The sequence below is a fragment of the Phoca vitulina genome, unplaced genomic scaffold, assembly GCF_004348235.1.
Source record: "Phoca vitulina isolate PV1807 unplaced genomic scaffold, GSC_HSeal_1.0 scaffold20, whole genome shotgun sequence".
In the NCBI taxonomy this organism is placed as follows: domain Eukaryota; kingdom Metazoa; phylum Chordata; class Mammalia; order Carnivora; family Phocidae; genus Phoca; species Phoca vitulina.
In genome coordinates, this window is record NW_022589723.1 from 32056968 (window position 1) to 32075470 (window position 18503).

At 39.8% G+C, this 18503-nt stretch overlaps 2 protein-coding genes and 1 non-coding gene across 8 annotated transcripts in view; 1 reads left to right on the forward strand and 2 right to left on the reverse strand.

The window, feature by feature from the left end:
- The window catches only part of DIS3L (DIS3 like exosome 3'-5' exoribonuclease), a 33241-nt gene extending 32213 nt beyond the window's left edge, over window positions 1-1028 (forward strand). For all 6 annotated transcript variants that reach the window (XM_032417463.1, XM_032417467.1, XM_032417465.1 and 3 more), the window contains 2 exons: window positions 175-349; window positions 437-1028. In XM_032417463.1, the coding sequence (XP_032273354.1) occupies window positions 175-349; window positions 437-745 (484 nt within the window). In that variant the 3' untranslated portion in view covers window positions 746-1028. The remainder of the gene's footprint in view (window positions 1-174; window positions 350-436) is intronic.
- A 760-nt stretch (window positions 1029-1788) lies between these two features.
- Window positions 1789-17631, reverse strand: TIPIN (TIMELESS interacting protein). The gene is made up of 8 exons (XM_032417911.1): window positions 17521-17631; window positions 14738-14878; window positions 14535-14613; window positions 14054-14129; window positions 9827-9949; window positions 9531-9594; window positions 4615-4821; window positions 1789-2949 (listed from the first exon to the last, which is right to left on the reverse strand). The coding sequence occupies exons 2-8, from the start codon at window positions 14868-14870 to the stop codon at window positions 2759-2761; spliced, it is 873 nt and encodes a 290-aa protein (XP_032273802.1). The 5' UTR covers window positions 14871-14878; window positions 17521-17631; the 3' UTR covers window positions 1789-2758.
- Window positions 8489-8622, reverse strand: LOC116640856. Its single transcript, XR_004301084.1, has one exon.
- Window positions 17632-18503: the final 872 nt, after the last annotated feature.

Here is an 18503-nt window from a genome sequence, read left to right on the forward strand (position 1 = left end):
TTACTTCCTTATTTAGCAAAATATTTTTCCATCTGCTCAGTGAAGTATTTGGAGGTAAATGAGAGGAAAAGTTGTTTTTGATCTAGAATAAAAACTAGCATTCTAGATTGAGTGTACAAGATTTGTATACTAAGAATACATTATCTCTGGATTTTTATTCTGGCAATGATTCAGGTTTGGGATTAAAGGTGCTGCTTATTTAAGAAATAAAGATGGTTTGGTGATCTCATGTGGCTCAGACAGCCGTTCGGAATGGAAACCGGGATCCCTTCAACGATTTCAAAACAAAATCACCTCTACCACAACAGGCGGGGAGTCTGTCACGTTCCATCTGTTTGACCATGTAACAGTAAGTCCGTATTTACATTAAGCATTGCTTTCGACGTCAAGTATAAAGAATGTGACTTGGTAATATGCATTTTCTCCTCTGTGATAGGTGAGAGTATGTGTACAGGCCTCCCGTTGCCATTCTGATACAATCAGGCTTGAAATAATAAGCAACAAACCGTACATGATACCAGATACAGAACTTTTTCATCAGAGTTCCCTCTTGTTAAAGAGTGATTTAGTGAAAGAAGTAACTAGATCTGTGGAGGAAGCTCAGCTTGCCCAAGAAGTCAAAGTAAACGTCATTCAGGAAGATTATCAAAAATACTGCCAAACCAAGGGAAGAAGCCTGTACACACTCCTAGAGGAGATAAGGGATCTAGCTCTCCTGGATGTTTCCAACAGTTACGGAATGTGAAATACTCTTTTTACTTCATTAAAAGAGCTGTTTTGTGAACGCTTTCAACTTTCTTTCTAACCTTAACATCTAATGTTCTGTGTCACCTAATGTTCTAGTCGATTGGGATGCGGTAGATAGTTCACCAATGCGCAAAACGTTTTCTCATCATTAACTAAAGCTGCATTAAAGAGAAGTTAGGTCCCTGCGGAAACTGATTTTTCAGAAATGGAGAGATCATGAATGGTGACTCTGCAAGTCAGATTGCCAGTCTCTTTTTAATAAATCCAGAATTGATTTTTGATTAGCTTGTCTCAAATCCGTTCTTTCAAAATAAGTTTTAATTTTTCTAGTAACTGCTCCTCTGGGCCATTTGGGTCCTAGGCCCCTCTGACAGCTGTCAGATTAACTTTTCAGTTGCCTTCAGGTAAGACAGTTCTGTCCACCTGCCCACTTTAAAACTCCTCTATTTCATGTGACTCAAACCTCCCCTGCTGTCCCCACACCAGTTGGGGACAAGGCACAGGGAGTGGGGTGGAGTGCACAGGTAAGTAAGGTCTGTTCTCGCAAACTTCCCTTTCCACGCTCTCATTTTGCTGAATACTCCTTGGATGGAGCTGCATTGGCCTTGCCCCTTTTGAAGACTTGTTACTTTGCCAGTGTATCCCACCCTGGAAGAGTAACTTTTTAGTCTGCCACTAGGCCAGTCCCCAGCCAGCCACAGAGGCCCCCTCACCCCCAACCTGTATGTTCTTGTGCTCAACTTCCTGCCTTTCAGCCAAACCATCCTTGTCACTCTCCATCCCCAACAGAAGTCAGCAAGCCTGATGGCATTAAGATGCCTGCCTGTCCCAGCTTCACAGATAGAAACCAAAGCCACTTCAGCACCATCACCGTGCCAGTCTCTCTCATAAAAAGCAACCTTCCCGAGGCACCTGGCTGGCTCAGCTGGTGGAGCATGCAACTCTTGATCTCAGGGTTGTAAGTTCGAGCCCCACGTTGTGTGTAGAGATTACTTAAAAAAATAAAATCTTAGAAAGAAAAAAAACAAAAAAAAGCAAACTTCCCATCTCCTAGTTTGTAAAAACTTGCTTTGCCTTTCCCTGTTGCCCATCAAAATCTGCCATGAACTAGAAAAACCTTTAAACTCAGTTGTCAACATGGCACTTTATCTGTAATTTACTCCTCCACCAAGCTGATAAACTCAGGCAGGAAAAACTCCAATCAGATCTTCTCACCAACTGGCCCTAACACTTCTAGCCTCATATTTGCCATTCCCAAGTCTTTATTTCCTAGATTTCCTTTTCTGTATCATTATTAGACATGTCCTTCCCAATCCTTGGGTTCTCCTCCACAAACGCAAAGGCGCCCTATGTGGATCCTCCCTAGGTGCTCTGTGTTCCTCATGACGCTTTGCAAGTTTCTCCCACTAGTCAGTAAGGTATCAAGGAGCATGTGAACTCCCCTAGCACCAACACAGGCCAGGCAAGACAACAGCCTTTCAGGTGACCCTTTTAAAGTGACTCCTCAGAATACACGTAAACACATATAGAAACCTTAAACATTTTACCGAAAGTATAATTGCAGAACTAAATAGCAGTAAGAAACTTTCATAAAGCCTCTAGAGATAGTTTATAAGATTTTTATTTCTTTTTAAAAAAATGGACATTAATATTCATTACATATTTACATCTCAAAACCTCCAATTTAGTGAAAACAAGACATTCAGTAGCACACTAGCAGCAGAAGGTGCTTGTAACTACTAATCATTTTTATAAAGTTATATCTATATAAAAATAAACACTAAAGAGAATAAATAGGCTCAACTAAAGTTAGTAAGAAACAAGTATAAGTAATACCATATTTTAAATCAGAATCTGTGAAAGTCTTACTACATAAGGATTTTCACTCCAAGCAGACAAAATACATAATCTAAAACTTAGAGGATAGCAGGTTAATGGATTTTCTCTTAGTTGAAGCCTATCCAACCTCAGTAACATTTCTGGATAAAGCATAAAGTTACTACTGTACATTTTAAAAGGATTGGTCCAGTTGTGTGTTCTCTATTTTTAATTGCTCCTCCTCATTTACAGCATTGGCAGCAGCATTATTATGTGGATGGTCTAGAATGTCTTTGTTAAATCCATCTAATGACTCCTCCTCTTGATCCTCACCTGTATTAACCTCTTCAATGGTCTGTGCCCTGGGTGTATTTATTAACAAGTCTGAAAGAGAAATCATCATCATTACTCCTTATAAGCACCTGATCCAATCTGACCTGATAAATATAAATCTCTCCACAAGCTTCCATCAGTGGAAATAAAATTTATGATCACTTTCTTCCAAATAGTCATTTTTATACACGTATCAAGGCCACTCAAAAATGCAAGTCTTGAAAGGTACTGAACTCACACTCTTGAATCATAGCCAAATGCAACTGTTCTCATTCAATAATCACAGCTATTAGATGAAAGTTTTTAAAAATCAAATGCTCAAAAAAAAAAAAAATGCTCTTAACAGCTATACATCAAAATGATCTCTAGCAAAGAAAATTTAGGATCCTTATTTCTATTTAGGCAAATTTTAAGTCACATGTTATAAATAGAAGATGAGCCTTAAAATGCTTATTGCCAGGTACACTTTGCTAATGACAGCAAAGGAACTGCCATCAATGATAGGTGGAGCTTCATGTAATTTTTCACCTGGTAGTAATAAAATATCCATTTGTAAAGTTGACGATTAAGCTGATTTTAATTGCAAAGAACAACAATGTAGTTACACTAATTCTCACTTGCAAATTTTATTTATTATCTTGGGTGAAACTTGTTTTATAACATGGTATCTTCACTACTTAACCATAATTCTTATTTTCCCATTTCAAAAGGAAAACTACTTTGGAAATTGAGAAAGATATGCAATCTGCTTCATTCAAAACCAATTTGCATTAGCAAACCCAATCTGTTTTAAAAATAGCAAATTTTAAGAGTTCTATTTTTTTTAAAAGATTTTATTTATTTACCAGAGAGAGAGAGAGAGCACGCACACAAGCAGGGGGAGCGGCAGACAGAGGGAGAAGCAGACTCCCCGCTGCGCAGGGAGCCTGACACGGGACTCGATCCCAGGACCCTGGGATCATGACCTGAGCCGAAGGCAGATGCTTAACCGACTGAGCCACCCAGGCAGCCCTTAAGACAGTTTTAAAATAGAAGAGAATGCATCAGATAAGCAAACTGACAGCTAAGTGACACAATGCAATAAAAAGTAAGGACCTATTTAAGTCACAGCAAATGGCTCTAAAATCCTCAAAGGGTGCACAAGGCATTCTATATGTTTAGGAAAGTACCATAATAATGAATGTTCAGAATTATGATGCTAAAGATAAAATATGGGGCTCAGTTGGTTAAGCATCTGCCTTTGGCTTAGGTCATAATCCCAGGGTCCTGGGATCAAGTCCCATGTCGGGCTCCTTGCTGAGCGGGGAGCCTGCTTCTCCTTCTGCCCCTCCCCTCCTTGTACTCTCTCTCTCTCTCTCTCTCTCAAATTTTTAAAATCTTTTAAAAAAATAAAGATAAAATACGTGTCACATACTTTAAGGAGTCAGGGAAGAACGTATTTTTGAAAGATTCAGAATCAAGTTGAAGTGATTAAAAAACATTTTTAAGAGGTACTCCGCTATCCGGAGAACCATCTTGGATTCATTTATTCTTTGAGGATTCCAAATAGCTCATGCTCACACACACACACGCTCTTTCTCAGATATACATAAACTTAATATATCAGATTTTTCTATTCCTAGAGGCATTTTATTTTGCAGATAGTAGAGAAGTTAAAATTTCTAACATGCCCCTAATATATTAACGGTAGCACATAAAACCCAGCATAAAATTTACCATTTCCGAGGGACTGACTGTTACTCAGTAGCTTTGCCTGCCTTCTTTCCAAGGCCAGTTGTTTATTTCTCTCAATTCTCTGTTGTTGTTCTTCTGTTAGGCTTCTACCTGACTCAGAAGCAAAATTCTCACTTTCCAATGAGTTTGTCAAAAAGGGATCTGATTGGGTAGCAGTTACATCATGGCCATGATTTTCTCCTCCTTCATCTGCAGCAGAGATGAAACTTAGTACATCTTTAGTTAGAAAAAGCTTAATGCAGCTATTAGTTAAAAACCAGTTTAAAGTAACAAGGTGCCAGACCTGAAGAAACTATTTGTTTCCTCAAATTGCTCTGGGGTGTGAGAATGTTCCAAATACTGATGACCCTTGAACAACAGAGGAGTTAGGGATGCCGACCCCCAGCACAGTCAAAAATCCACATAGAACTTCTGCCTCCCCCAAAGCTTAACTACTAATAGCCTACTGTTGACCAAAATACAAATAAAATAGTCAATTCACACATATTATCTATATGTATTTTATACTATTAAAGTCAGCTAGAGAAAAGAAAATGTTATTAAAGAAAAGCATAAGGAAGAGAAAATACATTTACAGTACTGACCCTTAAGAAATCTGTACGTGGACCTGCTCAATTCAAACCTGTGGTATTCAAGGGACACCTGTACGTGCTTGATTCAAACAAGTAAAAGGAATATTTATAAATCATTTTTTTTTTTTTTTTTAAAGAGGAGTGATCACTTTTTTTTTTTAAGATTTTATTTTATTTATTTGAGACAGAAAGAGAGAGAGAGCACAAGAGGGGGTAGGGTGACAGGGAGAAGCAGACTCCCTGCTTGGCAGGGAGCCCGATGCAGGACTCGATCCCAGGACTCCGGGATCATGACCTGAGCTGAAGGCAGACGCTTAACCGACTGAGCCACCCAGGCGCCCTTATAAATCATTTTAAAGAGACATTTTAAGTCAAATGGAACTACTAGTTTAAAAATATGCATGAACAGAAAGCACAAGTTCTTAGTTATGATTAGAAAATATTTTCTGCTTGGGCTAATGAACTTAAAAGAATCCAAACCATATTCTTGCTTTACCTGAAACAAAAACATTTTAATAGCTTGCTATAGGGTCTCTATAACACAGTAATAATTTTATATAAGCTATTTTTTAATAGGGTAAAACTCACACACAAAATGAAAAAGGAGGGGTGCCTGGCTTGCTCAGTCAGAGCATGCAACTCTTGATCTTGGGGTTGTGAGTTTAAGACCCACAATGCGTGTAGAGATTACTTAAAAATAAAATCTTTCAGGGCACCTGGGTGGCTCAGTTGGTTAAGAACTGCCTTCGGCTCAGGTCATGATCCTGGAGTCCCGGGACTGAGTCCCGCATCAGGCTCCCTGCTCAGCGGGGAGTCTGCTTCTCCCTCTCACCCTCCCCCCTTCTCATGCTCTCTATCTCATTCTCTCTCTCAAATAAATAAATAAAATCTTTAAAAAAAAAAAAAAGAATTTAGAAAAATTATTGAACTAACTTAAAATTATTGAACTAACTTAAAAGAAAGACAGGCAGTGACAAACTATCATTTATCCATATGACAGTTACTGTGTGGCCTGGGTGCTACCTTAAAAGCAGACAGCTCCACACGAGAGCTGGGCCCTCACTCATTTTTTAAATTTCAGCATACTGTGACATACAGCTGATTCTGATCGCCCAGTTAAGCAGACTGTCTAGTTTTAACACCAAAACAACCCCAACAAAATGCACAAGTGGTAGCTTAAAAAGATTTTTGAAAATACAATATATAGAAGAGAAGGTAGAAAATAGAGAAACAAACAATTAAGAAAACAGCACTTCACCTTCTTCCTACATCATTCACATTACAGGGTTAAAAAAAAAAGATGTCATCTGATCTGACAAGTAGGCAAAAAAAAAAAAACCACCAAGACCACCATTTGAAATATGAATTTTCACACACTAACCTTATTCTATATATATACTGTGCCTTGAGGTATTAGCTAATATAGTAAAAACCATCACAACTAGCAAACGTTTAAAATAGGTCCTTTATAATTATTCCGGTGAGGTTTAAAAATCCTATGATATTTAATTTTACAACCAAATCCCTTTTGATGTTTCTTCCTTAACAGTGAAAGACAAAAATCAATACACTTGTCCTTCCTGACATGGAAAAAAAAAAAATGTAGCAAGAAACTAAGATGCATTCCTTTGTCAGGAAATATTGATGGGGTACAGGGAGAAAACATTGCTAGAGAAGTTAAGAAACAAGTATTAGAACCAATCATGCAATTCTGGGGTTTCTACTACGCTTCACCTTACCGGGTGTACAGGATTCCCAGTTAATGGTAATGACCTACGTAAAGAACTACTGTTTGTGAGCCATGAAAGGAGTCATCTCTTCCATAGTCCATGGCCTCTTTAATACAATATTTTATGGGAAACCAATGTGAACATAACCACTGATAGAGTGACTGATAAAAATGGGATTAAAAAAATTAGAACCACACATGAAATTCACTCACTGCAACATTAACAGGCAAGCGACTGTGGCAAAGAAGCTTAAGACAAATATTCAACGTGCTACACGATGCCATCATTTTGGCACATATAAACTAACAGATAAGCAAATATAATTAAAGGGAAATAAGTACTATGGGGAAAAAGGATAGGAGAATCAGGGCTGGGGGTTCCCAGTGAAGTACAACTTCACTGAGTTGACATTTGAGCACAGTTTGAAGGGGGTAAGAGAGCCACGCAGACTTGGGGGTGGGAAGGAGGACGAAGGGTATGTTCAAGGCAGAGTGTAAGAGTGCAAAATCCTTAAGACAAAAATGTGCCTGGGAGGTTCAAAGAACAGCTAGGAGGCAAGTAGTCGCTAAAGCAGTTTGAGTGGGGAACTGTAAAAGATACAGTTGTTAAGCATCTGCCTTCGGCTCAGGTCATGATTCCAGGGTCCTGGGATCGAGCCCCACATCGGGCTCCCTGCTCTGCGGGAAGCCTGCTTCTCCCTCTCCCACTCCCCCTGCTTGTGTTCCCTCTCTCGTTGTGTCTCTCCCTGTCAAATAAATAAATAAAATCTTAAAAAAAAAAAAGTGTTAGTTATCATATCAGTAGTACATGTACTATAAAAAATAAATAAAATGCTCAAAACACTTTTCCCGTTGTAGTGCCTTTATCCAAAAAATCTGAAGACCATTCTCAGAATACAGAGAAGACAGATTCAACAACAAACAAGGCTCTATGATAGAGGCCTCTTCTATGTATCCAGTATTTCAGCAAACCTATAATCCCATCAGTAGTCCCATGTTCACTTATGCCTCTGCACAAATGAGTCCCTCTCTTGAAAATCACCTTGGCCTGAACTCTACTGCTTATCATTCAAAGTACTTGTGATTTGTCCTCTGTGAGGTTTTCTTTCCCCTCCCCTGGGTAAAAGCAACTATGCTCTCCTTTGCAACCTACACTATGCCCTGTTTCTCTCTCTAATTTCAGCACCTATCAGGTGATGTTATGTCTCACTCATTCACTAGTCTGCTAGCCCTTGAAGCAAGGGGTCTGATCTTATTCACCTTTATCCCTGAAACTCAAGCACATACTATGCAGCTCAAAAACTGCTACCGGAATAAACTACCTAACCCAGTGGCATGTGCTGTGGAATTTACTGTAGTTATTAATTCCTTTCCATATACCAAATCCTATGCCAGTGATACATACCATCTCTTACCAAAATATTAAATCTTGGATTAGTTAAATCACAATTCTTCACATTTTTAAAACCAATTTACCAATAACTTGGGGGGATTCTACAGGGAGCCTGTATTTTCTACCACATCTATTAAAAGTTTAAAAAACAGAACAAACAAACATGTATGGAGCCATCGCACAGAGAATCTGATAACTATACAGACCCTGTCGGCAGGAACCACGTTTTGATGTGTGTGACCGCCTATGGTTGCACTGTACAACTAACAAATGCAATCAATACCAGGAACAGTCACATGGGTCTTACTGAAGTCCTAGAGAAATCTTCCTCAACTAAAAATGGGGTTACATCCTGATAAGACCATCATCAGCTGACAATGTCTTAAGTCAAAAATGGATTCAATATGCCTCACCTATCTTAAATGCGCTCAGAACACTTACATCAGCCTAGTTAGGCAAAATCATGTAACACAAAGCCTATTTTATAATACAGTGTTGAATATCTCATGTAATTTATGGAATACTGTACTGAAAGTGGGAAAGAGAATGGTTGTATGGGTTCAAAATGGTTGTCAGTCTATCAGCTGTTTACCCTCATGACCATGTGGCTGGCTGGGCAGTGTGGCCGCTCCTGCCCAGCATCACAAGAGACTATCACAGCACATATGCTAGCCTGGGGAAAAAATCAAAATTTGAAATTCTAAGTATGGTTTCTACTGAATGCCTATCACTTCTGCACCATCATAAAGTCAAACAACCATAAGTCAAACCATTGTTAAGTTGGGAACCATCTGTGTACTGGATCTGTACTCTTAAGGGAAATGTAAACTATTTCATCATCAAATTATTCTAATTCCCCAGAGCCACTTTTAATGGTGTATCTGTATATGAACACTACATCTTGTCATTTATTTTCATTAACAAAGCACTACAAAGGATCAGTGGGTATCAGTTCTCAAAGGCTCAAGTTCTCTGACAATATATTTTTACAACATCTCTTAATGGCACTGGAGGCACGTCTTTAAGAAACAAGTGTCAAACAACATTCTAGATGTACCAAGGCATTTTAACTCATTCCTATTTACTGTAATTATGTTTACTCAATTACTCAATATAGATGAAGAACCCAGTGCTTAATCTACCCCTGCCCCAACTAGATCTATTTCTAAAAGCAAAATTATTATAAATAAACCTATATTCTTACCATTATTGCTAATAAAATCTTCATGTAAAATAGGCAGGTCAAGTCGAATTCGTTTTAAACAGGTCTGAAAATAAAGAGTATTTTTACATTTTCATCAGTAACATTTGGGGGAAAATGAGAATTTATTCAATTCTTAGTTTCAAAAAAGTTGTTCGTCAAATAACTACTATTAACTTCTCTTGTACCATGACAGATTTCAAAATGAAAATGCCAAATAGTGACTTAGCCTCAACTAAAATCCATCCTTGGCACTATTTAGCATTATGAATGATATTCATAATAATCTCAACACCTACCTGAACTTCCTTTTTACTTCCCAGGTATTCAACTCTGTCAATAAAATCCTCGAATTGCAGTTTAGGGAATAGCCTATGTGCCCAATGCTCCATGTGTCTGATTAGCGTCTTCAAGTCTTCAGCCTGGCACATAAAAATAAAAATGCTAAATAGAAGACTCGTTCTCACAACTGACCTTGTCAGCAGATTTTAGAATTGAATAGTAATGCCAAAGTCACTGGTGTCATTTTATATTTATAAGGTTAAGAATCTTCTGAAGAAACTTTAAGAACTATTTATTGAGCTTAGAGGATTACAGTCTAAAAGAGCACTGGATATGATTAAAAAAAAAAACCCAGTATAAAAACTTAATGAAAGTTAAAAGATAATCATGTATCTTTTTTTAAAAGAATTTATTTATTTGCGAGAGAGAGTGTAAGAGAGAGCACAAGCAGGGGGAATGGCAGAGGGAGAGGGACAAACAGTCTCCCTGCTGATCAGGTAGCCAGATGTGATGTGGGGCTGATGCAGAGCTCGATCCCAGGACTCAGGGACCATGAACTGAGCTGAAGGCAGATGGATAATCATGTATCTTTTCAGAACTGTAAAGTAATATGTGAAAATAAGCTTTAATAAAATATGTCAAGATATCTTTTAGGAATAACTAAACAAAATGACAGGTCCCTAAATCATATATAGAGAACAAAGCATTGAGAATTCAAAACTGAAAATATATTCAGAAATCCCAAGGGCAAAGTACAAAGACTAACAACAGTTTAAACATTCTCAGCAACTCCTCTTTATATATGAAATTTCAATTTAACACTAAAATTTTTAAAAATTAAAATGAAAAACAAAGTTTAATAAACTGGACTAAGGAATAACAAAATTCCAAATTCCTGGTTTTAATGTAAAATATTTTATTCTTTTCTTAACAGTATTTTAAAGATTTATTTATTTTTGAGAAAGAGTGTGTGAGAGAGCTTGCACACACGAGTGGGGGTAAAGAGCAGAGGGAGAGAAATCTCCAAGCACACTCCCCACTAAGTGGGGAGCCCAATGTGGGGCTCTCTTGATCTCACAACCCTGAGATCATGACCCGAGCAGAAACCAAGAGGGGGACACTTAACTGACTGAGCCACCCAGGCGCCCCTTAACAGTATTTTAAAATAGAATAGTCAAGGGGCGCCTGGGTGGCTCAGTCCGTTAAGCATCTGCCTTTGGCTCAGGTCATGATCCGGGTCTCCTGTGGTGGAGTCCCACATCGGGCTCCCTGCTCAGCGGGGAGTCTGCCTCTCCCTCTGCCTCTGCTGCTCTCCCTGCTTGTGCTCTGTCAAATAAATAATAATTAAAAAAAAAAAAATAGAATAGTTGCGGGGCGCCTGGGTGGCTCAGTTGGTTGGGCGACTGCCTTCGGCTCAGGTCATGATCCTGGAGTCCCAGGATCGAGTCCCTCCCTGCTCAGCGGGGAGTCTGCTTCTCCCTCTGACCCTCCCCCTCTCATGTACTCTCTCTCTCTCTCTTTCTCGCTCTCTCAAATAAATAAATAAATAAATCCTTAAAAAAAAAATAGAATAGTCAAAAGCACAGGCTCTGGATCACACTGTATAGAATCAAAATCTCAATCCTGCTACTTAATAGTTGTATGACTTTAAGCAAATCACTTTGCCACTGTGCCTTCTTTTTCATGTATGAGAATAATATTATACACACTTGGTAGGGTTATGAGAAATAAGTAATACAAGTAAAGTGCCTGACACAAAGTATACACTCAAACACTGGCCATTATTGTTGTTATCTGATCTAGTCTAAGAAGCCAATGGTCAACCCTACCAGTAACTAAACATGTAATACTAAGAGCTTGCTTCGGCAGCATATATATTAAAGTAATACTGAGAGTATGTGTTATCCTTCTCATTCTGATAATAAAGTTTATTTGTTTGTTTTTAATTCAATCACCTAAGATTATTTTCCAATTGTTGGGGGGAGCTGGTCAGTCACTTCACAATGTCATGTTAGACCTAGGGGTCACAAGAGAAACACCTAAATACACCGAAATACGTCCCAAGTCATACATGGAGAAAAAAGCAGTGAGGGTTCAACTTTGTGACAAAACAGTAAGAATTTCCAAGGGCAAAGTACAGAAGACTAAAAAGCATAAATGCCTGGAGCCCACCCTCACCCAGTGAAGAAACACGAAATTTTTATCCTTCATATAAACTCATTTATTTTAATAAAGTACTTATTATGAAAATGATGAAGACTTCATTAAATTCAAAGCACCAATTCATCATTACAACCTGAAAATTTCAACAAGGGCAATGAATTAACTGAGATGAGTATGGTTTGGAGTTTTGTTTTGTTTTTGTTTTAAGTAAGCTCTACATCCAACCTGGGGCTTGAATTCACAACCCCAGATCAAGTCCCACGCTCCACTGACTGAGCCAGGTAGGTGTCCCTCTTTTTTTTTTTTTTTTTGAGATGGGTATGCTTTTAAAATATCCTGATTTACATTTAGTTTTGTGGCAAAATAGGACACAGACTTCTCTCTTCCTGTCCGCTGAAGCTGAGCAAAGGTACTACAATTTTTCAGCCTCCCAGCTTCTGAAATCTTGGATTTTTTGATGGATGGATGGATGGATGGATGTATGTATGTATGTATGTATGTATGTATTTATTTATTTATTATTTATTTATTTATTTAAAGTAAGCTCTACACCCAATCTGGGGCTTATATTCACGACCCCAAGATCAAGAGTCACATGCTCTACCAACTGAGCCAGCTGGGCACCCCTCTTGGGATTATTTTTTACTTTTTACCTCCTCATATCCCATTGCCTACAAGTACTGTATGTTGTTTATCTCTCTACTACTACCCTATCAGGCTATCTTCACCTTGTTCACCTTCACCCTGGTAGTGCGACAGTATCTGAATTGCTGTCTGCTTCCAACCTCTTCCCTGTTTCCCATTATCCTGCATACCACACTAAGATGATGCTCACTGTTGTATTAACATTACTCTAGCTGGGCCATGAAAGAGGAAGTCTAAGCTCTCCCCTTAACTGTTGGCATTGGACACTTAAAACTCTAAAATTCCAGCGCCTGGGCAGCTCAGTCAGTTAAGCGGCTGCCTTCAGCTCAGCTCATGATCCCAGAGACCTAGAATGGAACCCCCAATCGGGCTCCCTGATCAGTGGGGAGTCTGCTTCTCCCTCTCCCTCTGCCATGCCCCTGCTTGTGCTCGCTGTCAAATAAATAAATAAAATCTTTAAAAAAACTCTTAAAATTCCAATTTCCTTAACCAGATAATGGGACCAACACCTACCCTACAGGTTTGAGAATTAAAGTATTTGAAAATACTTCATAATCTGCAAAGCTCTACAAAGATATCTGCAAAGAATTGTTATCTATACTCTACATTATTCAAAGATAAGAGCCTTTTAGGGGTGCCTGGGTGGCTCAGTCAGTTAAGCATCTGACTCTTAATCTCAGCCCAGGTCTCGATCTCACAGTCATGAGTTCAAGCCCCACACTGGGCTCCATGCTAGGCATGAAGCCTACTTTAAAAAAAAAAAAGGAGGCGCCTGGGTGGCTCAGTCGTTAAGCGTCTGCCTTCGGCTCAGGTCATGATCCCAGGGTCCTGGGATCGAGCCCTGCATCGGGCTCCCTGCTTGGCGGGAGGCCTGCTTCTCCCTCTCCCACCCCTGCTGCTTGTGTTCCTTCTCTCACTGTGTCTCTCTGTCAAATAAATAAATAAAATCTTAAAAAAAAAAAAAGATAAGAACCTTTAAAATATACATTTAGACAGTGATCAACAGTTCTTAAATGTCTTCATTTTTCAACTTAAATGATGCCTATTATGAATCAGACACATGACAAGATATGTATCATATCTTGGGGACACGTAAGTGATTGATACAGGTAAAGTCCTTGCTCTCCTGAAGCCTAAAATCACTCTTTAAGGTAGACTAAGTCAGTTTTATTCCTAGAAATTATAAAGTACAAACTCAGAGCTTACAGACTTCGATGTGATTTTCCTAAAGCCATACAGTGGCAAAAATGAGACTACAAGATATGCTTTCTGATTCTTCAAGCAGTGCACTTTCCAGTACATCTTAGTTTCTCAAGAGATATGATGATAAATGATGGTATCTGTGAAACATTCTAAGAGTCCTCAGAACATGATCATGGGCCCACAGTTCTACTGATATTTGAAAGAACAAAGAATAAAAATCAGACATTTCTTACCTCATGACCTTTACCTTTGAATTTTGCCTTATCAAACACATGCCTTAATGCTGGAAGCCCTCTCTCTGAAGTTAATCTGTGAAGAGAAATATGTTTCAAATTTCAAGTTTTCTAGAGCCTCAAGGCCAAAGCAAAACCATAAGAAGAAAAAAATATCATCTGCTGAACTGAAAAAAAAAAAAATGCACCTGGCTGGCTCAGTCAGTTGAGCATCCAACTCTTGATTTCAGCTCAGGCCATGACTTCAGGGTCGTCAGATCAAGTCCCACAGTGGGCTCCATGCTCAGGGCGGAGTCTGCTTGAGATTCTCTCTCTCCCTCTGCCCCCCCACTCTCTCAAATAAGTAAATAAATATTTAAAAAAAAAAAAAAAGACAAATGATCTCCAAATCATCCCAAGTAAAAGTTTTTTAATATAAGGGGGAAAAAATAACATTAAAAAAAAAAAAGGGAATAAATGTTTAAGGAAATAGTAAATGTACCTCTGAGCATCCAGCTTGGGTATATTCCGTTTAACTGTTCTCTTTGGAGGTACAGGAACAGGTGCTCCTCTCCCTGACTCTGGTGAAATATACCAAGATTTGATATTACTTAAATAATTTAAGCCTCATCTATAAAACGTATCATTTCTATGCTAATAGATGGATAACTGAACACAGGCACTTTTTTGGAATTCTATACAGACCTTCATCAGGTTCAGCTCCTTCACCATTTTCTCTCTGTGGAGAAGCTGGAGGTGGAAAAGGAGGAAAAGTTTCATCTTCTACATGCTCATAATCTGGTAGGTCAATCAAGCCATTCTCCTGTGGCTCCAGCATCTTTTCCTCTACAGGAAAAAAAATAAATAAATAAACCTGTTTATTCATCCAAGTAGTCTCCTTATTACACAGTTAAGTTCCACCGGCAGCAAAATGCATGTGTTTCAGTCGGTTAAACCGTATTTCAAACTCACATCATGAAAAGAAGTACAGAGTAGTTATGGGAAAAAACCAGGTTAGAAATCAGAAGAAGTGAGTTCTAACATAGACCCTACCACCCAGTAACTGCATGATTTTCAGCAAATCATTTTACCTCAACTGTTGAGTCTCCCCTCAGAGGGTTTCAAACTATGGTCCAAATGGGTGTGAAATAGGCAGGGTTCAGGTACCTCACCCCCACTATAACCAGAGTAGCTTTTAAAAAATCTGTTTACATATTCCTCTTCTAGTTAAGGTTTCCTTTGACAGAAGGGAAATAATCCTCAGGTTGATAACCTGAAAGGATGCTTTTCAGTACCATCGAACTTGACCTCTTAGCAACAGCTAACACTTTTGATCAGTTTCTTTTTCTGGAAAAGCAGTTTTGTTGGCTTCTGAATCATAGTACTTACTTGGTTTTCCTCCCTTTCTGGACACTCCTCCTGGATCTTCTGTGCAGATTCATCTTCCCCTAATCTGGTCAGTAAGTATTCAAGACTCCATCCTAGGCCCTCTTCACTTCTTTACATACATGATTTTAATAATCATTTATAGATGAATATCTCTAATTTTTTATCTCTACCCAGAGATACCATCAAATCTAAGCTCCAGATCCCTACTTCTCATTTTATAGCTCTTCAATTTCTCAAAGGCAACTATAACTTCTCATGTACAAAACCAAACTTCTAAATTTTCCCAATTCAGTGGGTGATATCTATCCAGCCATGCAAGTAAGAAACCTGTAAGTCATTCTTGATACTTCCTTCCCCCATCCTACATATCCTGTCCATTCTACTTCTTAAACATCAGTTGAGTCTTTCATTTCTCCCAATCTCCACAACCACTTCCTAACATTTCTTCCTTTGGTCACTCCATTACTCATAACCACTTTTGCCTTTTTCAAACCATTCTCCATATTACAGCTAGACTGAAGGTCTGGAAATAGAAAGCCAATCACATTACCACTTAGCTTAAATATTTCAATGGCTTCCTACTGCTCTTGGGCTAATGATAACACTCCAAGGCTCTGTCTGGTTTGGCACCTTCCTACTTCTTCAGCCTCACTTCACACAACTCTTCATGATCTTTTCTTTCAGTTTCTTGAAAGAGCCATATCCCTCGGGCCATGAGTCCTTTGCTAAGGCTGTTTCCTATCTTGAAGGCTCTTCCCGGACTCCTTATCTCTTTCAGATCTCAACTCTCACCTCCTCAGATAAGTCTACCCCAATTTCCCTGAATTAAATCCTCCTATAATAAGCATGCAAAGTGTCAAGTACCAATTTCATAGCATTTACCCAGTTTCAATATTATATTCCATTTCTGTGATTATCTAATGTTTGTCTTCCATACTAGACTGCAGCTCTAAAAAGGCAAAGACCAGGTGAGTCTCTTTGTGCTCCACCACTGTATCCCCAAAGCTGGTATACAGCAGATGCTCCATAAATATTTGTTGAATGAAGGAATAAAGATTCCAAAGCTTCCTTCAAACTGTAATACTACTAGAACTAAATGATCCCTAAAGGCTCTCCGATTCTAAATTTCCATGACCACAGATAACGTAACAACGTTATCAACTCCTTTTGATGACCCATCTTATCTTCAAGTAAGGTTCAATAACCACAGATTTTCAAAATTGGAAAGGCAGTTAGAGGTCATATAATCTAAAGTAGCCTTCTATTCAAGTTAAGTTTAATTCTAGTCAAGTTTCTTTGGGAAGAAATGGAGTTCACACTCTTGAGAACAGGGAGCTGTGAGTTTGATGGCAGGGCACAAACTATATTAAGTGTAGCAAGATGCAATGTAAGGAACTGGCGAAGCATGGGGTGGGGTCTGTCAGTAAACTGGCTGTGAATAAGGTAGCTCTCTTATCTTTCACTTCTTGACGGTGGTTGCATACTGTTTTTAGACATCGATGAAATTCTCTTAGCTTCCCCGCCCCCGCCCCCAGTCCTCAAACTCTCACAGGAGTGAAGGTAACTAAGAAATTTAATATCCAAACTCCAATTCGTTCCCAGACCCTTAGCGGTCCAATGTCCAACTTCATCCAAATTATCAAAACAGTGGCCCGTGTCGAAAGGGAAGTCCCACCAGACTGACTCCATGTCCTCCTTTGCTAGCCACCCTAAAACCACTCTCCCACCCCATCCCCCCTCTCCACCCTTCCCATCCCCGCACCCCCCCAGTCTCCCTTCAACTTCATTCATCCATTCATCCCACATTCACAGGACGCTTTCTGTGCTTAGAAGCCCGTGGACTGATGCACGTTCCCTCCCGCTAAAAGGCTGGGTTTGGCGAGAGGCCGACCCGAAAGAGAAACGACAGGTAAAAGTGCCCGCCCTCTTCCCCACAGGTCGCGGCCTCTCCAGTCCCGCTCTGCCCAGGTCCGTCTCAGTCTTCTCCTCCGGCCTCCACACTCCCTCCCCGCGACTCCCCAGCACCCTGCTCCTCCGTCCCCCTCGCTCGACAGCCGCTTCCCGCAGGCCCTCCCACTCGCCCGCGTGCCCACTCTCACCTCAGGCTCACTGCGGCCGCCGCAGCGCTGGGTTGAGCGCGGGGCTAAGCGCGGCGGCCACACAGCGTTGATCGCGAGACTCTGGAGATCCCGCCGCGAGAAGGGGCCTCGGCGTTTGGCGCCAAATCTGCGCAGGGCTTGGGCGGAGTCCGCGGGACCCGCCTCCCCACAGGCACCGCCCACCCGCGTCCGTCCCCGCCTTCCCGGGGTCCCGCCCTGCCACGGCGCCCCTCCCGCCGCCTCCGCCCTCCGGAATTCCTTAGAGGAGGTGAACTTTATTTGCTTAAAGCTCGAGTTTGTTTCGCTCTAGGCACTTTAGACTTTCGGGAAACGTCTGTTTTCTAGAAAACTGGCTTGTGGATGGAGCAGAAAGAATAGAGGCGAAAGAATTTGATAAGAAACTACCGATTCTTCAGAGTTAATAACAATTCCTTGAACATTGAGTTTTATTGTTTATTGAATAATGAGCTGAGGAAAGGGGTGGTAAAGCGTTAGTGTTAGGAGTGTAGACACAAAAATGTAAAAAATATGTTACCTTTAATTTTTTTTTTTTTTAAGTGAGTTAAGGGGAGCCTGACTGGCTCAGTCCATAGAGCATGCGACTCTTGATTTCAGGGTAGTAAGTTCAAGCCCCACTTGGTATAGTTTACTTAAAAAAAGTGAGTCCAAATATATTCGTATTTACTTACTTGCCCACCCATTCACACAAGTGAGGAAAATAAATATGTAACTAATGGGGATGGGAACTGGGCATATGGGATGAGGTAGGTTGGGGACTTAACTCTGGACCTTTTTTTTAGCTTTACCCCAAAGTAGGGTCTGAACTCATGACCATGACCCTGAGATCAAGAGTCACTCGCTCTACCAACGGAGTTAACCAGGCGCCCCTACACCTTTTTTAAACATATAAATACATTATTCAAAAAACAAAAAAAGTTATCTGTAGCAAATACAGCATCAAGATTTGACAAACCACGAAGATG